The 22,564-nt window shown below is 41.9% G+C and overlaps 1 protein-coding gene across 1 annotated transcript in view; it reads left to right on the top strand.

Annotated features, from left to right (window-relative positions):
- Window positions 1–22,300, top strand: part of map3k3 (mitogen-activated protein kinase kinase kinase 3) — a 28,720-nt gene extending 6,420 nt beyond the window's left edge. The window contains exons 3-17 of the mRNA XM_063018675.1: window positions 1,846–1,970; window positions 2,127–2,167; window positions 3,155–3,254; window positions 6,286–6,399; window positions 6,490–6,610; window positions 9,050–9,183; window positions 9,407–9,480; window positions 10,543–10,610; window positions 11,416–11,511; window positions 11,677–11,838; window positions 12,995–13,143; window positions 15,040–15,171; window positions 15,312–15,441; window positions 16,168–16,345; window positions 17,718–22,300. Of these exons, the coding sequence (XP_062874745.1) occupies window positions 1,846–1,970; window positions 2,127–2,167; window positions 3,155–3,254; window positions 6,286–6,399; window positions 6,490–6,610; window positions 9,050–9,183; window positions 9,407–9,480; window positions 10,543–10,610; window positions 11,416–11,511; window positions 11,677–11,838; window positions 12,995–13,143; window positions 15,040–15,171; window positions 15,312–15,441; window positions 16,168–16,345; window positions 17,718–17,946 (1,853 nt within the window). The 3' untranslated portion in view covers window positions 17,947–22,300. The remainder of the gene's footprint in view (window positions 1–1,845; window positions 1,971–2,126; window positions 2,168–3,154; window positions 3,255–6,285; window positions 6,400–6,489; window positions 6,611–9,049; window positions 9,184–9,406; window positions 9,481–10,542; window positions 10,611–11,415; window positions 11,512–11,676; window positions 11,839–12,994; window positions 13,144–15,039; window positions 15,172–15,311; window positions 15,442–16,167; window positions 16,346–17,717) is intronic.
- Window positions 22,301–22,564: the final 264 nt, after the last annotated feature.

Here is a 22,564-nt window from a genome sequence, read left to right as displayed (position 1 = left end):
TATATACTGTATATATCTGCTGTACTTATATACTTCACTTTATTTATTTACATTCATTAGCCATTCATGTAGCCACTTTAGTCACCTTCATTACTCTGTAAATACATATTAGTCTATTCACTGTACAATCATCATTATCTGTTTAATATTCTTAATATTCTGTTTAATAGTCTCATTATTCTTATATGTCTCCTCATTTCACTTATCTGGTCACTTTTGCACTTTACTTGTGTATTATATGTATATATTCTCTATCTTGCACTTCTGGTTAGATGCTACTGCATTTCGTTGGCTCTGTATTTGTATACTCTGCACAATGACAATAAAGTTGAATCTAATCTCATCTAATCTAATAAGTGAAATGAGGAGACATATAAGAATGTTAAGAATATTAAACAGATAATGATGATTGTACAGTGTATAAACTAATATGTATTTACAGAGTAATGAAGGTGACTAAAGTGGCTACATGAATGGCTAATGAATGTAAATAAATAAAGTGAAGTATATAAGTACAGCAGATATATACAGTATATACTGTACATTATTGTTGTGCTGGTGTAAACAGTGCAATAGTGCCATGTGCAAATTTGCAAATGTTAAATGTAAAATGTTGGTAGTACTAGTACTAGTGCTAATATGCACAAAATTGACATGAGCAAGTTCATAATGTTCATAAACTATGAAGGAAAAACTCAGAAACTCAGCCGACAGGACAAATTCTACATGACTGCTCATAGGCTACATAGTGCATTAATACTAGTACATGGTACACAGATAGGAAAACATTTGGGATTCAGCTTCACTTCACCCGCCAGCTGTATTAAATTAAACAAACATTGCAAAAATTAGCTAATGCCATTTTTAACATTTCTCTGTAGAAACAAAACGCGACCAAAAGCTCAGGCCTGATCAAAACAGTAAAACAGGGTGTTTGAAATGTAGCCACGATAGCGCGTACCAGAACCCTCAAGCCTTTGTTGTGCACACTGGGCCAAACCACAGGTTTGCACATGGTAGGCAAGACACCACCAGCCCAACACACTGAGGGTGTGTGATGTCTGTCCAAGCTACACATTGAGACTATTTTCCTTTTCTGACTGAGCAACGTCAAATCAGTTCACTTTCACACTTCAAACACGAGAACCAAGGACTTAGAACCATGGATCAAACACTTTTCCAGCTCTCACAGGCTTGGTTACACCAGCACACACTTCACTCTGTGTGTGTGTGTGTGTGTGTGGGTGCTTGCTTTAATTTTCCTTAAGGCTCAGTCACACCAGAAACATGCAGTTTGTGTTCCTTTGCGAAGTGGTACAAGATCAGATCACAGAAATGGTCCACAGTTGTGGTTCAGTTAGAATATTAGCTATAATGTGTAATTCTAGTTTTATAGGTTTCATAAATACAGGACGTTTAGTGTCCTAAATTAGCCTAAACCATGTGACATTGGGACTGTATTGGCAATCTGCCTTGCTTTTAATATACTATAAATAAAAATAAATGCGTAATTTAGCATGGTTACAATTTTTTATTTGCGTAGCGTGGGAGTCCTATTATAAATAATTCCACATGCACAGAATTTTACTGAGAATTTCACAGTTGAGATCCGAGCTGAGCCTCCCACACAGACATAATTGCCAGTGTCTGAGATTTGAGATGGTCGAGGCCTGACTAAACAAACTTAGTACTGTGTTAGGGTGACGTACACTCGTGTTGGATTGTGTGTCAGTATCAGTGTTAGTATCTGACCAGTATCTTACCATGACAGTAACAGGTAAAAGCTAATCAACACCGTTCATATTATTATGAGGCTTATTGTGGGATTACCACTTTTCCTCCTAGATGAAAGACAGGCTCTCCACTCCATAATGAAGGACCTGGTGGCTCTGCAGATGACCAGACGGCAACCCTCATACGACATGCCGAAAGCCAAACCTGCTAACACCAACAGCACGGCCAACAGACAGGTAACACACACACACACACACACAAGTACACACACACTTCTACACAGACATGATTGGCTGTGCCTGAAAGGGGGACGGCTAGAACCCTGCGATGGATTGGCACCAGTGTCCTCTGTGTGAGCTTATAGCAACGCGTCTCTGTTTGTTCTCTTCCAGGATGACGTCAGAATAAAGTTCGAGTTCTGCGGAGAGAGAAGGTGAGTGTGAGCCGCCGTATTTGTGTGTGTGGTGTCAGTACGAGATGAAAGTAGTGAATAAATGAATACAAATGATCATAAATCACCATATGGCCAAAAGTATGTGGACTTCCATTGGTAATGTGTGTAAAATAAATTATATAAAATATATGCTTTTAATTTAGGCTGTTTTTGTATCATTGTTCCCCCTGTACACAAAGTGGGGTCCATAATGATTGGATTGGTTGACAAGGTTGGTATGGTTGAACTCCGGTGGCCTGTAGAGCCTTGACCACATCCTTACCAAACATCTTTAAGAAGAATTGGAACATTGACTGTGAGTCAGGTTTACAAATAGGCAAAATCGCGTCGAAAGCCTTTCTGGAATGCTGAAGTCCGGGGGCTATTCCATCAATGCCAGTGGTTTTGGAGTGGAACGTCCACACAGATAACTGTCACATGCTCGAGTACTTTTGACCGTATAAGGTTCAACATGCGTTTTAAGAAACACACACTGTACTGATTATCTCAGGTCATTTCCAGTCGTCTAGCAAACAGGAAACGTACATTCACGCGTATAAACCGTGCAGATGAAGTCGTGCTGCACACAGACGATTAAGCTGAGGTCTCAGACTGGTGCTCGAGTGGAAATGGAAAAGCCTGTGGCTACTGTGAAGCTGCCAGGAGAAACCACAGCTATGTTAGGTGTGCTGTCAGGAATCTGTGTGTCCTGCAACTCTACTGCAGCTCCTCCATGTGTACGGACTGGGTCAGAGGTTTACGAGGTTACTTTTATTTCTTGTGATTGAACAGATTTTACCCATTTACACATCTGATTTTACCCTGTTTGGTGGTTTGGGCACAAAACCTTTCTCTAGACGGCTTCTCTGACGCTGCGCTCTGACCCCAGCTTCCAAACAAGCTGAGATATGCAGAAAAAGAATTTCATTGTACTGTACACATGTATGTGTATAAATGACAAATGAAGGCGTTCTTCTAACCCTTTAGGATCTTGATGTTTGGTCGACCTGTGCAGTTTGAGGAAATCCAGCAAAAAGTCAAGACTGTGTTTGGGCAGCAGCTAGACCTGCACTATATGAACAATGAGGTACTGATGCACACACACACACACACCATTTTAATGCATACACACATAAACATGCAGGGAATGATCTAAAGCCTGCAGCAAATCTGTGTTTTTACTAGTTGCATATTTCTCAGATAGAGACTAACCTATCTAACCTAGAGACTAACCTATATAACCTGGGGACTAACCTATATAACCTAGGGACTAACCTATATAACCTAGAGAATAACCTATATAACCTGGGGACTAACCTATATAACCTAGGGACTAACCTATATAACCTAGAGACTAACCTATATAACCTAGGGACTAACCTATATAACCTGGGGACTAACCTATATAACCTAGGGACTAACCTATATAACCTAGGGACTAACCTATATAACCTAGAGAATAACCTATATAATCTGGGGACTAACCTAACTAACCTAGGGACTAACCTATATAACCTAGGGACTAATCTATATAACCTAGGGACTAATCTATCTAACCTAGGGACTAACCTATATAACCTAGGGACTAATCTATATAACCTAGGGACTAATCTATCTAACCTAGGGACTAATTTATATAACCTAGAGAATAACCTATATAACCTGGGGACTAACCTATATAACCTAGGGACTAACCTATATAACCTAGAGAATAACCTATATAACCTAGGGACTAACCTATCTAACCTAGGGACTAACCTATATAACCTAGGGACTAATCTATCTAACCTAGGGACTAACCTATATAACCTAGGGACTAATCTATATAACCTAGGGACTAATCTATCTAACCTAGGGACTAATTTATATAACCTAGAGAATAACCTATATAACCTGGGGACTAACCTATATAACCTAGAGAATAACCTATATAACCTAGGGACTAACCTATATAACCTAGAGAATAACCTATATAACCTAGGGACTAACCTATCTAACCTAGGGACTAACCTATATAACCTAGGGACTAATCTATCTAACCTAGGGACTAACCTATATAACCTAGGGACTAACCTATCTAACATAGGGACTAACCTGTATAACCTAGGGACTAACCTATCTAACTTAGGGACTAACCTGTATAATCTAGAGCCTAACCTATATAACCTAGGGACTAACCTATATAACCTAGGGACTAACCTATCTAACTTAGGGACTAACCTATATAACCTAGAGACTAACCTATATAACCTAGGGACTAACCTATATAACCTAGGGACTAATCTATATAACCTAGAGACTAACCTATATAACTTAGGGACTAACCTATATAACCTAGAGACTAACCTATATAACCTAGAGACTAACCTATATAACCTAGGGACTAACCTATCTAACTTAGGGACTAACCTATATAATCTAGAGACTAACCTATCTAACTTAGGGACTAACCTATATAACCTAGAGACTAACCTATCTAACTTAGGGACTAACCTATATAATCTAGAGACTAACCTATCTAACTTAGGGACTAACCTATATAATCTAGAGACTAACCTATCTAACTTAGGGACTAACCTATATAATCTAGAGACTAACCTATATAACCTAGGGACTAACCTATCTAACTTAGGGACTAACCTATATAACCTAGAGACTAACCTATATAACCTAGAGACTAACCTATATAACCTAGGGACTAACCTATCTAACTTAGGGACTAACCTATATAACCTAGAGACTAACCTATATAACCTAGAGACTAACCTATATAACCTAGGGACTAACCTATCTAACTTAGGGACTAACCTATATAATCTAGAGACTAACCTATCTAACTTAGGGACTAACCTATATAATCTAGAGACTAACCTATATAACCTAGGGACTAACCTATCTAACTTAGGGACTAACCTATATAACCTAGAGACTAACCTATATAACCTAGAGACTAACCTATATAACCTAGGGACTAACCTATCTAACTTAGGGACTAACCTATATAACCTAGAGACTAACCTATATAACCTAGAGACTAACCTATATAACCTAGGGACTAACCTATCTAACTTAGGGACTAACCTATATAATCTAGAGACTAACCTATCTAACTTAGGGACTAACCTATATAATCTAGAGACTAACCTATATAACCTAGAGACTAACCTATATAACCTAGAGACTAACCTATATAACCTAGGGACTAACCTATCTAACTTAGGGACTAACCTATATAACCTAGAGACTAACCTATATAACCTAGAGACTAACCTATATAACCTAGGGACTAACCTATCTAACTTAGGGACTAACCTATATAATCTAGAGACTAACCTATCTAACTTAGGGACTAACCTATATAATCTAGAGACTAACCTATATAACCTAGGGACTAACCTATATAATCTAGAGACTAACCTATATAATCTAGAGACTAACCTATCTAACTTAGGGACTAACCTATATAACCTAGAGACTAACCTATATAACCTAGGGACTAACCTATCTAACTTAGGGACTAACCTATATAATCTAGAGACTAACCTATCTAACTTAGGGACTAACCTATATAATCTAGAGACTAACCTATATAACCTAGGGACTAACCTATATAATCTAGAGACTAACCTATATAACCTAGGGACTAACCTATCTAACTTAGGGACTAACCCTATATAACCTAGAGACTAACCTATATAACCTAGGGACTAACCTATCTAACTTAGGGACTAACCTATATAATCTAGAGACTAACCTATATAACCTAGGGACTAACCTATATAATCTAGAGACTAACCTATATAATCTAGAGACTAACCTATCTAACTTAGGGACTAACCATAGTAAGGATTTGATATTTGGGGTTTGAATCTCAGCACTGCTGTCGACCGATCAGGCGTCTATACAAACATGATCGTCTATTCTGCATGTATTACAGTAGGCTACATAACCAGAGAGCTGTGGGTGCTCCCCTTGAGCCCTCTACTGTACCTCTACTGTACACTGTAGATCACATCTGTATGAGTTCCACATCAGGATTACTGGATCAGCAGTGGAAGTTTAGGGGGGTCGTATTTGACTTATCGTTAAGCTTAATTATTGTGTGTGTGTGAGCGTAGATGTCGATCCCGCTGCGTAGTCAGGACGACCTGGACAAAGCCATTGACCTGCTGGACCGCAGCTCCAACATGAAGAGCATAAAGATTCTGCTGCTCATGGAGGAGCACAGTAACGTGAGTAACACACACACACGCACACACACACACATGAACCCACCACACTGTTCGTGTGTAATAAGATGTAGGTGCTGTTCTGCTCTGCAGGTCTCCTCCCCGTCTCATCACTCTGGGTGTAAACAGGTTCGGATCAAATCCTCCCAGTCCACAGGGGACGTGAGCACAGGCTATCAGTCGTCTGAGCCCAGAGGACGCCACTCATCCACCAGTAGGCGCACACACACACACACACACACACACACACACACACACAGAATCCGAAATGCCTAGTCTTAGTTGGAAATTAAATTGTATTCTGGTCCACATACCTAGTTTGGCATGTTTTTAATGTCGAATGCCCTTTTGAACACAACCCTCCTATTTTTATCCAGGCTTGAGACCAGCACTGAGAGCGTACTGACCTAACTGACACAACCCCAAACCATACTGACATAAAAACATAGCCAACTATGTCTGCGTGGACGACTGACAGTCCAATAGACTGCTAAAATTTAAACCCTGGATAACAGTGGTAGCGATCTAGTGTATTTTACTGCTGCACCACCCAAGCGCCCTGCAAATTGTTAAATGGATTCTTATAACTGTGCTTATTATTACTGTGTATTACTATACTGTATATTGTTGTAGGTTGATCATGTGTTGTTATGAGCATGTTTATAAACCCTAATAACCCTAATAAAGCTTTAGTAATGTATTGTACAACACCAATTCCAGTTCAATTCAAGTTGAGATAGTAAGTAAAGTGCAAATAAACAAATTCCCTCCCTTTGGCACAGCCAGTCGTGCCCGTGTGGACTCCTAGCCGAGTCGATAGCACGGCTGCACCACCCAAGTGGTTGTAAACTTTTTTTTACAGGTATTTAATGAACATAGCACAAAGAAGAGATATTCAGTGTTATTCAATGTATTTATTTTTGAGGGACAGTCTGGATTAATAAGCAGACGCTGTTTGTTAGTGACCGCTAAATTTAATAGTTTAAGATCCCTGACCGTAGTGAACACTGCCTTGTAATCCCAAGATGTCAATAACGACTGAGTGAAATGAATAATGTGTGCTGTTTTTCAAACTAACACACACTGAGCCTTCAGATAAAGCCTGCAGCGCTCCTGATTACAGCAGGGTTTATGTACATAAGCACCTAATTGTAAAGAGGAAAGACTCGTGAGGAATTAGGGGAACAGGAAGATGCTCTGAGCGCTTTGTGTTTCAGCCTTCGTGTCATGACTCTCTCTTTCTAATGTTCGGCTCTTACTCATTTCCATTCTGTGTTTTAATTTCCTCCAGAAGAAACTCGAGTTCTTCCTTTTGTGTCTTTGGTTTTCTCTCAGTCTTTCTGATTTTTCTTTCCCTTGATCTTGCTTTCTTTTTCTCGCTCTTTCTCTTTTTTTCGTCTGTTGTTCCTCTGACTTCCTCCGTGAGCACTGGGTCCTCTTCCTTTTCCTGTCCACCATCACTAGCCGCTGCACAATGGTCCGCTGGCGTCTTTCCAATCTGATCGCGAGGAACTATTAGCGAACTCGGCCGGCGTGTTTGGAGAAGGGGGGGAGGCACTCTCAGCTCAGAGGAGCAGGACTTTTGAGAAGTTGCGCGTCTGGAGAAGAGACGTTGTTTACACACGAGTCTAATAACTCCGAGACTTTGGCACAGTCGAAAGCCGATCCTATCCCAGCAGGTCTGTCTTACATCGAGTATTTTCACGCTGATGTAGTCGCTGGGAGTTTTAGCTCTTGCAGTAAATGCTGGATTGTTACATCATGCTTCATCTGGCCCACGGTTACATTCTGCAAACATGGCCTTTAAGGTTAAGTACACCAAGGATGAAATTATTTTTTGATTCTGCATTATAGTATGATAGGGCAGCACAGTTTACACCCGAATAACCGGTGTCAAATCAGTGTATTTGAATTCTGGGGTGTCTTATAGCGGTGCTGAATGATTAAAGTTACTTTTAAGTTGTTGTGCACTGCATTACTGTAGTAAACATTTATGATGAAGAGGGCAAAACAGTTTGTTGGTTGTGATACTTTCAAATTGTCTTGTCTGGCTGCTGTTCCAAAAAGCTTATCCCCTTAAAATTCATTTAATAAAATGTGTATAAATAACTATAGTTCAGCCAGTCTATGCCCCAAAAACTGAAGAAATTGAAACTAGGCCTCTCTGTGACCCCGTCCCTGACAGGTGAAAAGAAGCAATCGGCAACTGTGCAGATGTCGAAGGGTTATAAGCTCCAGCTGGACCTGACTGGGTTGGGTGAAAAAGGGGAGAAACGGGGCGCTTAGGTGGCGCAGCGGTCAAACTCCGGGTGCCGGAGGGGATTCCTCATAACTGATGCAATTATGACCTCTGCTGGCTGATTGATGGCGCCTGCACAGAGACGTGGGATAATGAGGATCAGGGTGTGACTCTCCATACACAAAGCTGATCCACGTATGAACTCGCCTTGTGCAGGTGAAAAGAAGCAGTCGGCTACTGCACATATGTCAGAGGGGACGTGTGTAAGTCACAACTCTCCATGGTCAAGGATGAAAGTGTAAAAAAGCCTAGTATAATGTACCAGTGTCCATCTTAACCGAATACACACTGATACCAGGCTTGTAATTGGGCTGACTTTAATTAATGTCCTGCATTTTCTCCACCCACTCGCAGGTTCTCAGAACACTGGGCGGAGCTCTCCACCCCCCGGCTACGTACCGGAGCGACAGCAGCGAATCGCCCGCCAGGGATCCTACACCAGCATCAACAGTGAGGGCGAGTTCATACCCGAGACCAGTGACCAGTGTGTAAGTGGGATTTACACAACATGAGACAGTGATAAGTCATTACCAGCAGGACCTTCTGTACCTCCTGAGTTCGAGTCGACTGTATGTCCTGTGAGGACCCACAGCATTTATAATCTGACCAACACATGCAGCACTGTTATGGAACTGGCATGACCCTAACGTTTTGCCTCATGAGCGTATTCATACAGAATTATAATGGACTGTGTTTTAATTCTGGTTTCAGGTGATGGATCCATGGAGCAGTGCAGAAAACTCAGTATCAGGAAGCTGCCAGTCACTCGACAGTAACTCGGACAGGTCTGACTAGCTGCTATAGTCTCAAACACTGCTAGCATTGTTATTTTGTTGGGCTTTCATTTTTCCTTTAAGGGTTTATATTAATGCCCTCTTCATAACCTCATATACAGTGTAAGCTGTTCAGCAATGGAATTTTTCCGGCTGACTAAGTCCTTAATCATTTCCAGCATGTTAAAATGACCAATAGTTGATTATTATGAAAGTAAAAGCCATGTGAAGATTGTTAAACCTTTTATGCCTCAGGAATATAGATTGTAACAGTTATAACATCATCACCTTAGCCACAACTGTTTGCTTAAACAACTGGCCAATCACAGAAAGACAAACAATCTGATAAAATGCTGAGAAATCATTTTTACATTTACATAAAAATAATTAAGACTGTGCTTGGGTGCCCCAGCGAACAGTTACACTAGCTCTTAAACTCTAAGATCCAGTTTAGAATCTCATTGGTGTTATCGGCCAACCAGACATGGATTGCTGCCCTGTGTTTTCCTCTGGAACCGGACCCTGACCAGGATAAAGCAGTTGATGAAAATAAAATGAAGTTGTTTATTAGAACATTGACCCAAGCTGAGACTTTTTATTTATTTAGATTTTAGAGAAATTTTAGCAGGTTTGCTTCCTACGGGTAGATTCAGATCTCTTCACTATCTTCTCTATTAGAAGATGGCAGCTGTCGTTGTGGTTTGGTGGAGTCCTAGTATCTTAGAAATGGCTTTATAACCCTGTCCTGTCTAAAATATGATAATAGATTTCCTTAGATTGGGGTGAAGTGTCCTTGATAAAAAACTTGAAGATAAGTGAGACTTAATTCTGCAGGGCTGAAATCAAGCCTGGCTGTGTTTCATTCACTAAAGTGGAGAATGTGGTGATTGAGAAACCGCAGAATTGTGTTTGAATTTGAATGTATTCATGGTGACAAACAGGGAAAAGCAGAAAAATAAAGCGATTAATTTTACAAAACACTGTAAATGTCTTTTATTTGTAATACTTTTGTTGAATATTTTGTAAAAACAGACTACGCAAAAGCTACATTGACCTGTCGTCTTTCTTTTACAGCCCCATGCTTAGGAAGTCCCGCATGCACAGAGCCAAGAGTTACCCTGATAACAGACAGGACTGTTCAGGTTTGTGTAATAAAATGAAGATGATTTTTAATCATTTAATCATCACTATATGGAGTACACCTACCGGACTGACACTTGTGTGCTTTTGGGACTCAACCTGATTGTTCTCGAGAGTAGTAGAGTTTTGGCTCCGTTCTGCCCCCTAGTGGAAACATGTGCCATTGCTTCTCTGTTTAAATCTGCATGTGCTCAGAGAGGGAAAGTCATGCAACAAGTATAATCTCTTGCTTAAGGCTGAATTTATAATACACATTGTTGCTAGTTCTCAAAAAATTGCATGGATTTAACAAGAATAAATTTTACCAGGCTTGAACTTTGGATAAAACGCTGTTGATGAGCCAGCTAATCAGTTTTAAAGAGTCGGAGCGCTATTCATCCCTGTCAGTGATGGACGAAAGCAAAGCCCAGCTTTTAGCTCAACTCCAGTAATTTCCAAAATAACCCTCAAATCTGTTTTTCCTGACATCACACCGGTCTGAATCTAAAAGAAAATAATAGATGAATGTAAATATTTATTTTTATTTAGTACATTTTTTTTAAATTGGTACCTAACTGTTAGTGTTGTTACTTGCTTTCCTCAAACACTCCAGCATTGCATGGCAGAACATTTTCTGATTTTCAGATGCCAAAAATGCCAGTTTGAACACAGACTAATAAAGTTCAGCCCAATTTAAACCATTCAGTAGAAACTGTATACTAGTAAGTGTTGTGTTTACTGCTATTTGTGGTTAACTGGTTATTTGTATGGTGTGGAAATGGTTTTCAGCCGTTATTTTCCGTGTGTTTCCTCTGTTTAACGTTTCAGACCGGGAGAACCACGTGCATGATAAGATTGTGGGGAAAGGAGGGACGTACCCACGAAGGTACCACGTCTCTCTGCATCACAAAGACCTCAGTGAAGGTGAGATACACAAACACAAACTGCTGCACACTGCAGGGTTTCTAATTCTTCCCAACTACTGAAAAGTATGTAAGACTAGAACCTAGTTTGAGAATAAATAAAGTTTATACTGTATAGTTCAGTTCAGTAACTTGCACTAAGCTCTGTGGTTGTGTCACTACCTAGGTCGACGCACGTTTCCACGGATACGGCGCCCCCAGGGTAACCTGTTCACGCTGGTGCCGTCTCGACGCTCTCTGAACGGCAGCGAGGAGAGTCTGGGCAGCCGGCAGCTGCTCGACGCCCACTCCAGGCTCCGTCCCAAAGAGCGGCCGATGCCTCACAAGTGTAAGATTCACATTTACTTTGTACATTTTCAGCATTTATCCAAAGCGACTTACAATTGAGACCGTATACACTGCAAGCAATTGAGGGTTGAGGGCCGTGCTCAAGGGGCCAACAGTGGCAAGCTAGCAGATGTGGGGCTTGAACCAGCAACCTTCTGATTACTGGTCCTGTACCTTAACCGCCGAGCTACCCCTGCCCTACCACTGTAAGAGAGTCGATACTAAACGTGCCTCACCATGTTTACTCAGATCTATAACTGTTCATCTGTGCATTTTAATAAGAAATAAACAAGCTTGGGAATTTAGCATTGTGATAAATTACCTCAACCTTACAGAAAGTAAAAGAAAAAAGCTAATCTTTATATCTTTATATTATATTTTCCTGAAAAGAAAGATCAGCATGCCTAGAAAATCATATTTATGTTTATTTAAGTTTTTTACTGTCAGCCGTTACTTCATGTTTCACTTTTATATAAATATAACTGAGGGGAAGGGGACTGAGGACCAATTTGCTTAGTTATTTAACATAGGGAAAGATTATAAAATAGAAAAATGGCTAAAAATCCCCCCCCTCCTTAAATTTCTCCTGTATTTAGGGGTCGTCACAGCAGATCATTCTGGTCTACATTCCTGAATTGGCACAGTATTAACCCCGAATGCCCCTCCTGGTGCAACCCTGGCTTAGGACCAGCACTGAGAGCAAACCGACAAGTGCACCTCCCAATGACTTGGCTGTTCATCCACCCTCAGACAGAGCCAATCGCATGTTGTAGATGCTTGGCCGGCTGATAGTACTGCTGAGATTCAAACCTGGTATCTTAGAAGTACTGGACTAGCATGTGCCACCTGAGCACCCAGAATTCTAAGTCATTATGTCTTAAATTTAGAATTAGATACCACCTCCATGCAAGGCATCCAACCTTATCGCCCCCAAAAATCCAAATACCCCAGAAAATACCCTTTCTTTCATTTTACCGTCCAGTACAATGATTGGAAGTGAGTTGGTGGGTTACAATATAAAGAGAAGAATCTACAAAATATATCTTTTAAATATGCAGGAGAATCTGTGATTAAATACGGCATAGATTAAATAAGACATTTAGTTGCTGCGAGGTGTCTGGGATTAACGCTTCTCTAAAACTGCTGTATGTTTCCAGCGCCCACAGCTCCGGTGACGTGGCGGAGAGGTAAGCTGCTCGGCCAGGGAGCCTTCGGACGGGTTTATCTCTGCTACGACGTGGACACAGGACGGGAACTGGCAGCTAAACAGGTCCAGTTCGACCCGGCAAGCCCTGAGACCAGCAAGGTGCGACATCTGTGCAAACTCCACACCCTGCTGGTCACACGCCTACAAGGCATTGTTTTTAAAAACGTCTCCATGAGCTCAACGTTTAGCCATTTTATTATTCACGTGAGGTATTAATAGAACTCATTAGGATTCTTACACCTCTTTCCAGTAACTGCTGGTGGCTGTTCAGACGGATGTCATGCAGCAGTTATGCAGCAGTTGTTTGTTTTCTTTGTGCTGTCTGGTTCTCTCTCTCCTCCTGCCACTCTGCGACTCTTTAACCCCCCACGGTCTTGAATCTTTTCCTGTCTGCCACTGCAAAAACATGCACTGTCACTTCCTGTATCTGTGTAAGAGTGCACATGCTTGTGAGAGGGGGGGGTCGTTACCTGGAATCAGAAGAAGTCGAGGTGTTCTAACACCTAACTAAAGTGGGTGCACGCAGAAATATTTCTTTATGCGGACCCCATTAATATATACAAACTGGCTCCGCTTTAAACGGTGCGTTCCAGAGTCTGACGCCTTTTGTTTTGTGTTTTTTCCCTCTTTATTTTTGCATTTTCTCCCCATTTTTAGCGTAGCCAGTAAGTCTTACGCCGCTGGTGATCCTGATTGCATTCGAGGAGGGTATATTTGCCCGCTCCACGCCCCCCTCCAGCGCATAAGCAGTCCTAGCACACCTCTCTTTTTCGCCCTTGCTTTATTGGATTCGCACATGAGGCTCATCCACTTCTGCACAGGAGCCTCTCTATCTGCTAACCAGGGTCCTTGCACAGCGTTTGAAGAGCCACCCTCTCAGTCCGGTCATTTTCCCACCCAGCAGACACGGTGGCCAATTTTGTCTGCTGCAGGCACTGCCAATTGTGCCCGCTAGATGGCGCCCAGCCGAACTGTTCGGAATCTCGGCACTGGTGTGCTAGCGGAATATCCCGCTGCGCCACCTGAGCAGCCCAGCTCGGAACATTTTTGATATATTTTAGATAGCCTGGTTTCATCTATTTTCATCATGGAAAATAGAAAGCATTTCTATTGCGAAAGAGCTTATTCCTAGATTCTTGGCTGGCAAATTGGCAAAATGCTGCTCTTATGAACCAAAAACAGTGACACCAGGAGGAAATTTGTTAACAGTTTACTGGATATGGGTTCAGTGTGAATGCATCCCCCATCCCGTATAAAAATACTGGGTAAACTGTCATTGAACTAGACAGTTGTAGCCTAGAAATTAAGCTACTGGGCTAATAATCTAGTAAAGATCGCTGGTTCAAGCCCCACCACTGCCAGGTTGTCACTGTTGGGCCCTTGAGCCAGGCCCTTAACCCTCAATTGCTTAGACAGTATGCTGTCACAGTACTGTAGGTCGCTTTGGATAAAACAGTCTGATAATTGCCATAAATGTAATGTAAATTGCACTTCATCAGGACTAGATTAAATATAATTCGCTTATTTGTAAACAAAATCCGAAATAGGTTTGGACGAGGTTTCTCTACACTGACGCTGCGATGTATACAAAATTTCAGGACTCATCTGGGCATGAACTCTTTGTGGAAACCCACGACTGGCAGCTGAATGAGAAGCAGCCGCCAACTGAAGGCTTTTTGGAGTGATAGTTTGGCAGCTTCTAAGCCTGTGGCAACGTAAAGGACTTATTTTCACTTAGCCAAATGTGAAAATTTGGGAGTCCTGGGAGTTCCATGTGGTCTCCTGTTAGTATTTTAAACTTATTTGCCCAGACAATAATAATAGTTGCTGATGTTATTTAAATTCTGTGACCTACACGTCTCTTACAAGTGTATGTTAACATAGACAGCAGCATTTCAGTTATTATCTCCTCTAATTTTGTGCTGTGATTACATCTGATTACACGATGGTTTTTACCCTTTATGCACTATGGAACGTTCTTCTGTCCTCGTGTAGGAGGTGAGCACTCTGGAGTGTGAGATTCAGCTGCTGAAGAACCTGCATCACGAGCGCATTGTGCAGTACTACGGCTGCCTGCGAGACCTCAACGAGAAGACGCTCACCATCTTCATGGAGTTCATGCCCGGGGTAGGTCCCGTTAGATCCGCCGCCTCTGAGATCTCCAGTTCTGTGTGGCTGAGTCTGAGGGAGGGAAGGTTGAAATGCTCCTGCGATCACCGGGTTGACCTAAACCCTTGATTCAACCACCTCATGTCTACATTCTGCAGGGTTCAGTGAAGGACCAGTTGAAAGCCTACGGTGCTCTGACGGAGAACGTGACCCGGAAGTATACCAGGCAGATCCTGGAGGGCATGTCCTACCTGCACAGCAACATGATCGTCCACAGAGACATTAAAGGTAGAGTGTAGCCCATCATGCTATTAGGTTTACAAATTAAGTGAATCATCTTAGAAAATCACTTTTTATTGGTTCTTTTGGAACTAGGGAGTCCCGCCCTGTGCACAAAGTTATCTTCCCTTGTGTGTGTGTGTGTGTGTGTGTGTGTGTGTGTGTGTTTATCGTCACCTGGTTTTATCTTCACTGCTTTGCCTGTTTGACTTTAGAGCACAAGTCCTCAACAGTCTGAGACTTTGCTGGATTAATACCACCAGAAAATGAAGCTCCTAAAGTTTATGGACAGTTTGTTTTTTGATTAACAGCCAAACACTTATTCTTTTGTTGGTTTTGGCTAGAAGAAAAGGCCAAGAACCTCCACAGTGTTGAGTGTCGAGTACCCATAACCTGACTGAATGAGAGACAACAACTATCAATATCTTAAACCACAACGAAGTGGCAACAGTAATTGAATCCTCAGACGTGTAAAATTAAAGGCTCATATTTAAAGGGCAAAGACCTCATGTCGGAGGGGGGCGTTTGATAGTCTGTGTCTCTCCTCTGTCAGGGTGGGGGTGTGCGGCAATGGAGAAAGTCACGATCGACATCCCCTGGGTGTCAAATTCACATTGTGTGTAATTGAATCCATCAGTGTTGAAACAGATATGAATTGTGATCGGTTGTAAACATAAAGCAGGAACATTTACGCTCGTAATAATTTATTCCTTTATTGTGTTGTGGTGTTTTCAGGCGCCAATATTCTTCGAGATTCCGTTGGGAACGTGAAACTCGGAGACTTCGGGGCCAGCAAGCGTCTGCAGACCATCTGCATGTCCAGTACGGGCGTGCGCTCCGTTACTGGGACGCCGTACTGGATGAGTCCAGAGGTCATCAGCGGAGACGGCTACGGTCGCAAAGCTGACGTCTGGTAAGAACAGGACTCGTTTCTAGTGTCTGTAGCTTTATATGAAAGTCTTACCAAGAACCAAAAAATAGGCCTTGCATAAATTAGAAGCTGCTGAAATATGGGTGTCACTGTCCACTGTCGAGCAAGCTTTATCTCTTAGCTTATAGTTCACTGTTGAAGAAAGAAACAAACTTGCAGGATGGATCCACAGCAACGTGGGGATAAGAATTCAATCCAGATTTAAGCTTTTTTCATCATAATTACTTCCTTCATGTAGGAGGCGCTTACCCACTGTCAAGAGACTTCCCTGCACAATCTGATTGGAGGATCCTCCATCAGGCGAGTGTTGTGATTGGCCGATAGTCAGCAATTCGCTTTGTGTTGGTGGTGTGGAATATTTCAAGTCATCCGTGGGGAAAGACGGCATGAATCAATCTAAATAGTGTGTGTCTGTTCTCCACTACATTCACACACACACACACACACACACACACTCACTCGTGCTATCAGTGTTCAGGGTTCCAGCCAGCAAAAACACGCCTTAAATGTCAACAGATCTGCCAGGGCAAGTTTCCACCGAAACATTCCTGTGCAGCCTCTGTACAGAGAAAAATCGACAGCCGCTGTGTGCCAAGTTCTACACAACGGGGGGGGGGTGAATACTTATGGATTGTTGACCATTGTGTTTTCAAGTGCATACGTTACTGGTTATGGAACACGGTAAAGAATGAATCATTCTTTACTACACCGGTGAGGTAAAGTTGAGAGTAAATGCGCAGAATAAATATAATCTAAGTGTGTGTCGAGTTTGGCATGTTCCTCTTGTGTCCTGACAACTGTGACTAATCTAAACTGGCCCTGAGTGTCAGTAAATGAAGAGTGAGGACGTCTCCTAGCTGTATTCCTGCCTGGTGGTCAGCGTTTCTGGGCGACACCAGACCCCGGTCAGGGCAACACACGAGGGATCTTCAAAAAGTTTCAGCACTTTTATAATTTGGTTATAAGCAGTGAGGGTGCAGTAGGAGGAGTAATCAGTCGTGTCTGAGAGACCGAGAGAGCTTATAGTCCGGATCTAGCTCCGTCTGATTTCCACCTTTTTGGACGCTCAAAGAAGCTTTAAGGGGAAGAAGATTTTTATGTGATGATGATGTGAACGCAGCGCTGCATCAGTGGCTACACGCTCAATCGAAAGCACTTTTTGCTGATGGCATTAAAATGTTGTTAGGACGCTGGAAAAATGCATCGGAAGGTGACTGTGTAGAGAAGTCATGTAGTTTGTTTTTGAAATTCTTAATAAAGGGTTAAAAAAGTGCTGAAACTTTTTGAAGAACCCTTGTAGTTATTAAAAAGAACTGCTAAAATGATTTAGTATTTTTTTTGTTGATGTCTTTAGGAGCCTCGGCTGCACCGTGGTGGAGATGCTGACTGAGAAACCACCCTGGGCCGAATACGAGGCCATGGCCGCCATCTTCAAAATCGCCACCCAGCCCACCAACCCGGTGCTGCCCTCCCACACCTCAGAGCAGACGAGAGACTTCATCCACCGCATCTTCGTGGAGGCCAAACACAGGCCGAGCGCAGAGGAGCTGCTCAGGCACCCGTTCTCTCAGATCCTCTGCTGAACCGGCCGCAGTCGTTCGGCGTATCCGTCCACCATCGACATATCCGGTCAGGGATTGGTCAGGGATCATGAACCAGGACTCCTACAGTCCGTCTTTGCATGAGCGCTGAGATTTTGAGCTCCTGTCTCTCAAGCTTCTTGCAGATCTCACTTCACACGGGTGTGTAAACAGGCGGGGCTCGAGGAGAAAGCTGACGGGGTGCACGTGAAAGCTCTGCTTTACCACTCGTGCCTTCTGAACCTGAGCTGCTACACTATCACAGGTTAGTGAGGTTTGCTGACCCACTGGTCGCCTGTATAGCAAACAAATGCAGTCCTAGACATCGTAGATATCTCAACTACATGTTTTTATCAGCTGAAACACAGCAGGGATAAAAATCAAGGCTTATGGGCTGCAGGTCGAGAAGCACCGACTTTTCTTTATACAAGTGAAACGTCTGGATTTTCATGTATGTTTCATGTATAGATTCTGGTTCTGTCACACTTAGTGGCTTCAACACAACCGATCTTATTCAGTATTCACTTTCAAATCGACTTTAAGTTGACAGGTGCTAGCAGCGTTATCTCAAAACGTAGTATTTCACAGCCTTTACTCACTAGTATTGCGACGATGGGTAACGGTAAGCTCATATAAAAGTGCCCTTGGATCAGTAACACTGAATAATACAGATCAAGCCAAAAAACACATAATAATTATAATAAAATTAGCCATCATTAAATAGTAAATGGGGCCCGACAATTATGAACTGTTTACCACTGATACCAAAGAGCTAAAAAGACAGAAAACTGATATTAATTTAATATTTTAAATGAATAAAACTTTAGGATAGTGTTGGGTAAAGAGAGCTATCTGTATTATTAGCAGTATTAATGCTAAATTATCAGACCAGCTCCTGTATTTAGGGGTCATTACAGCGGATCTGGTCCACATACCTGAATTGGCACGTTTTTAACACCAGATGCCCTTCCTGACCAGTACACCTCCCGATGCCTAGGTTGTTTCAACCAATCCATCCTCCCAGACATAACCAATCATGTCTGTATAGCACCACTGAGATTCAAACCCTGGACCCTGAGCTAAAGTATTTTACTGCCGTGCCATATATAATAATAATAATAGTGCAAAGAAATGCTATCAAATAGATTACATACATTTTATCATCTTAATCTTGACTATTCCGAATAATCAATAATTTTATGGTGTACAGTGCATAGTTAACGTTCCAATTCATCCCAAAAGACAGACCCTGGAGAGAGCCTTGTAGTTCCTCTACACCAAACTTGTCAAACCATGTCTTGATGGACCTGCTTTTGTGCACCGGATCACAGACATGCTTAAACAGGAAAGGTCCTTCCCCACAGAAACACTAATTAGTATCAATAATTAGTATTATCATACTTCGGGCCGTGTAATGTATAATGATCAAATCCAGACAAAGTCAAGGCATGATTGGAGGTCTGGGCGGGTGGCGGAAGGCCTGCGATGGATTGGTGCCCTGTCCAGGGAATTCCTTATATGCCTCATGCACAGCGTTTCCTCAGTGGACCCGTCGCGACCCCGACCAGGACAAAAAAAATGAAAACAAATGTACAGCATTAAGTTCGAACATTTCCGTTTCTGTCCACAAGGTGGCGCCATTCGCAGTAATACTTAAGAGCCAAACCAACCCACCTTCTGTCCTACAGTGTTGGAAAGCAAATGATGAACCGTTTAGGTTTATTTGCTAGATATTTATATTGCTTCTTAATTTGTTTAAAATTTTAAACACACCAGAATACGAATTACAACATAAACCTTTCTCAAAGAATTTAGCATCAAATCAATCAATTAATAATTGTTCAGAGGTTTATCAGCGGCTCAGGTGCAGAAACGGTGTCATTTGTGGACACCAGTTCATAAACTATATAAAATTACATGGGTTAACAGCAGTAGTGTCCTTATTTAACATGGCAGGCCTGTAAACACAATCATACAGTTCTACAAATCATACAGGGTGTCGGACACCCTGCTCTTACTCCCCAATTCCACAGTGACCGTGACAGAGGCGCTCGCCTGAAGTAGTTCTGTCCTGTATAATAAAATCGTTTGATTTAAAAAGGGAAACGTGTTTCCTGTACACTCACTGTTACAGTGGTCACTGTGTGGGACGGTGTAAAGCCGTAAAACCCAAACGGCCACTTCATTCTTAACCTGGAGGTAAATTAAGAAGTGATGAGCGGCTTCTGATCACCTTCTGACTTTTTAAAAGGTTAAAATTGTATCTGAGAACCCTTGATGAGCCCATATTATCAGTGAACCAACGTACAGGTTGTGTCTTTATTTAAGGTGTTAAAAGCAGATCAGGATCAGAGGAGCTGGTCTGGTGATAAAAGCCGCTGTGCCTTCAGCTCGGTCAGATCAGATCAGATGCACTTTTGCTAAATGAATGTTGTCGTATTTACCAAATAGTTTGGTTTTACCAAATCTTTCATTTTTTGAAATGTTTTTTATTTATATCCCAGTGCTCAGCTGTTTTTTTTTTTTCTATATACAAATATTCATGTATAAATATATATTTTTATATCTGGACTACTTTGAAATAGATCCATCTGTTTCGGAAAACAGAGAATGAGATGAAACGGTGTGAGAAGCCATAAACAAACCAAAACGAAGGAATGACTAATGTTAGCAGCTGGTTTTGCGGAGACATTTTGTGCATTTTTTTGGGTGGAAAATGCGCTCTGGCGATTCAACCCGTCCCTCGTCTGAACGAGTAGAAGGCTTAGTGTAGAATGCTTGATTCTGACAGGCTGATGTGCGTATGTGAAGATGGATTTGGCATGTTGGCTGGTTTGCTAGTAGGGTTAGGTGTAGGGAAATTTTAGGGTTTTGAGAAATGCAAATTTTGCCGATTTCGTTTAACCGATGATCGACTGTCATTATTTTATAATTTTTTAAGATAAACGTAAAAACTCTGAGCAGCACTATACAGTAGATTGATTATAAATCTCGGTTGGTAACGAACAGTTCATTACAAGTGCTAACTAAACATGTTCATCAAACAATAGAGATGCAGTCGGTATCCTGAGAACGTTAGTGTGGTTATTGTAAGATGACAATCTGAGCTTTACCTTTATACCGGGTCAGGATGCAAAATATCCACATCATTTTTGTGAACAAAGTTACACACAGATCAGATGTGAAGAGTTTAGCATGCAGCGCAGTCAGTCATGATTTAAATAATGTAAAAATAATATAGGTGGCACAGCGGGATATTCCGCTTCTGAGCTCCTCGGTTCGAAGCACGGCGTTGCCACCGATCTAGCGGGCATAATTGGCAGTGCCGGTAGGGAGGGATGACTGGAATATGTGGGCGGACCCTGATTGGCGGATAGAGGCGCCTGTGCAGAGTGCACGGGTGGAAAAGTGTTCCGTTAAGGGCTGCGTGCGGGTCGGAGGAGGCGTGAGCAGCAATATACCCACCTCGACTGCAAAAAATCAGGGATCCTCCAGCAGCGGAAGACTGATTGAGTACGATAAATTGGAGAAAATACATAATTAAAATAGAAAAAAATTATATATAAATGATAAAAGTTTTCTTGTGCCAGTTTGAACTGTGGCGCTCTTCTCGTCTGTACCCAGAAGTGGCGTAAGAGCCCTGAAGGTATCTCCATGCGAGTCTCAATTCGGTGAGAAAAAGGAGGAGATATCTTTCTAGCTACGCTCTCAATTCCAGTGAAGTCCAGCAGTGTTTGAACTACGACTTCTTTGTCGGTTATCGATTATCGGTTAATCGTTGTCATCCTTTATTTGCTAGTGAAAACAGCCTGTAACCTGTTGTTGGATTCAGTAAGTCGATAGGAAGAGAAGAAAGTGAAAGATTTAAGTGTATTAGAAAGTGATGCACCTCTCGTTCTCTTATATTGACCATCTGAGCAGCGTAGCGTTGATATCGAGGGACGCCGGTGGACGCCGAGGGGGCAAGTTCCACTCAGCTCGACGACTTTGATTAACTCAGGGTTTAAGTGACGAACGCCCATCATGAGGGCAAACAAATTCTCTGATCAGTGTCAGTCTTTGTCTTCACCCCCAACCCCCTTATTTTGGCTTCTCTTTGAGGCTTGATGATGGACAGTATGGCTGCTAGGTGTGTTTTGGCAGCTAGGTATCAGTATTGAACCAATTAAACACTCAGTCACTCCTCGAGTGATTTTATTTGTTATTATGTTTGTGGATTGTAAAAAACCCTGAGATAAGCAAAGGAAAATGAACCAGTTCATTAAGTTAAATATATATGATTATGTATCTTGACGTGACTTGCAGTGCAGAGTCCAATGTATCAAAGTCATTTACAATAAAGAATTATATTCTCAAATACTGTCCTCTCTTCATTTCATCTACAAACCTCATTACCAGAAGAGTTGGGACAGTGTGCAACATGCTAAACAGCCAGTTGTGATTCCTTCTGGACCTGTATTAAAACACACACACACACACACACTATTCACTGTGTTACCCTGTATCACTGTCGCCTCACAGCAAGAAGGTCCTGGGTTCGATTCCCAGGTGGAGGTGTGGAGTTTGCATGTTTACCTCGTGTCTGTGTGGGTTTCCTCCGGAAACTCCGGTTTCCTCTTAC

This window comes from Trichomycterus rosablanca, chromosome 22 (assembly GCF_030014385.1).
Source record: "Trichomycterus rosablanca isolate fTriRos1 chromosome 22, fTriRos1.hap1, whole genome shotgun sequence".
NCBI lineage: Eukaryota > Metazoa > Chordata > Actinopteri > Siluriformes > Trichomycteridae > Trichomycterus > Trichomycterus rosablanca.
The sequence above is the reverse complement of the archived record's forward strand: the minus strand, read 5'-3'. Positions and strand labels throughout refer to the sequence as shown.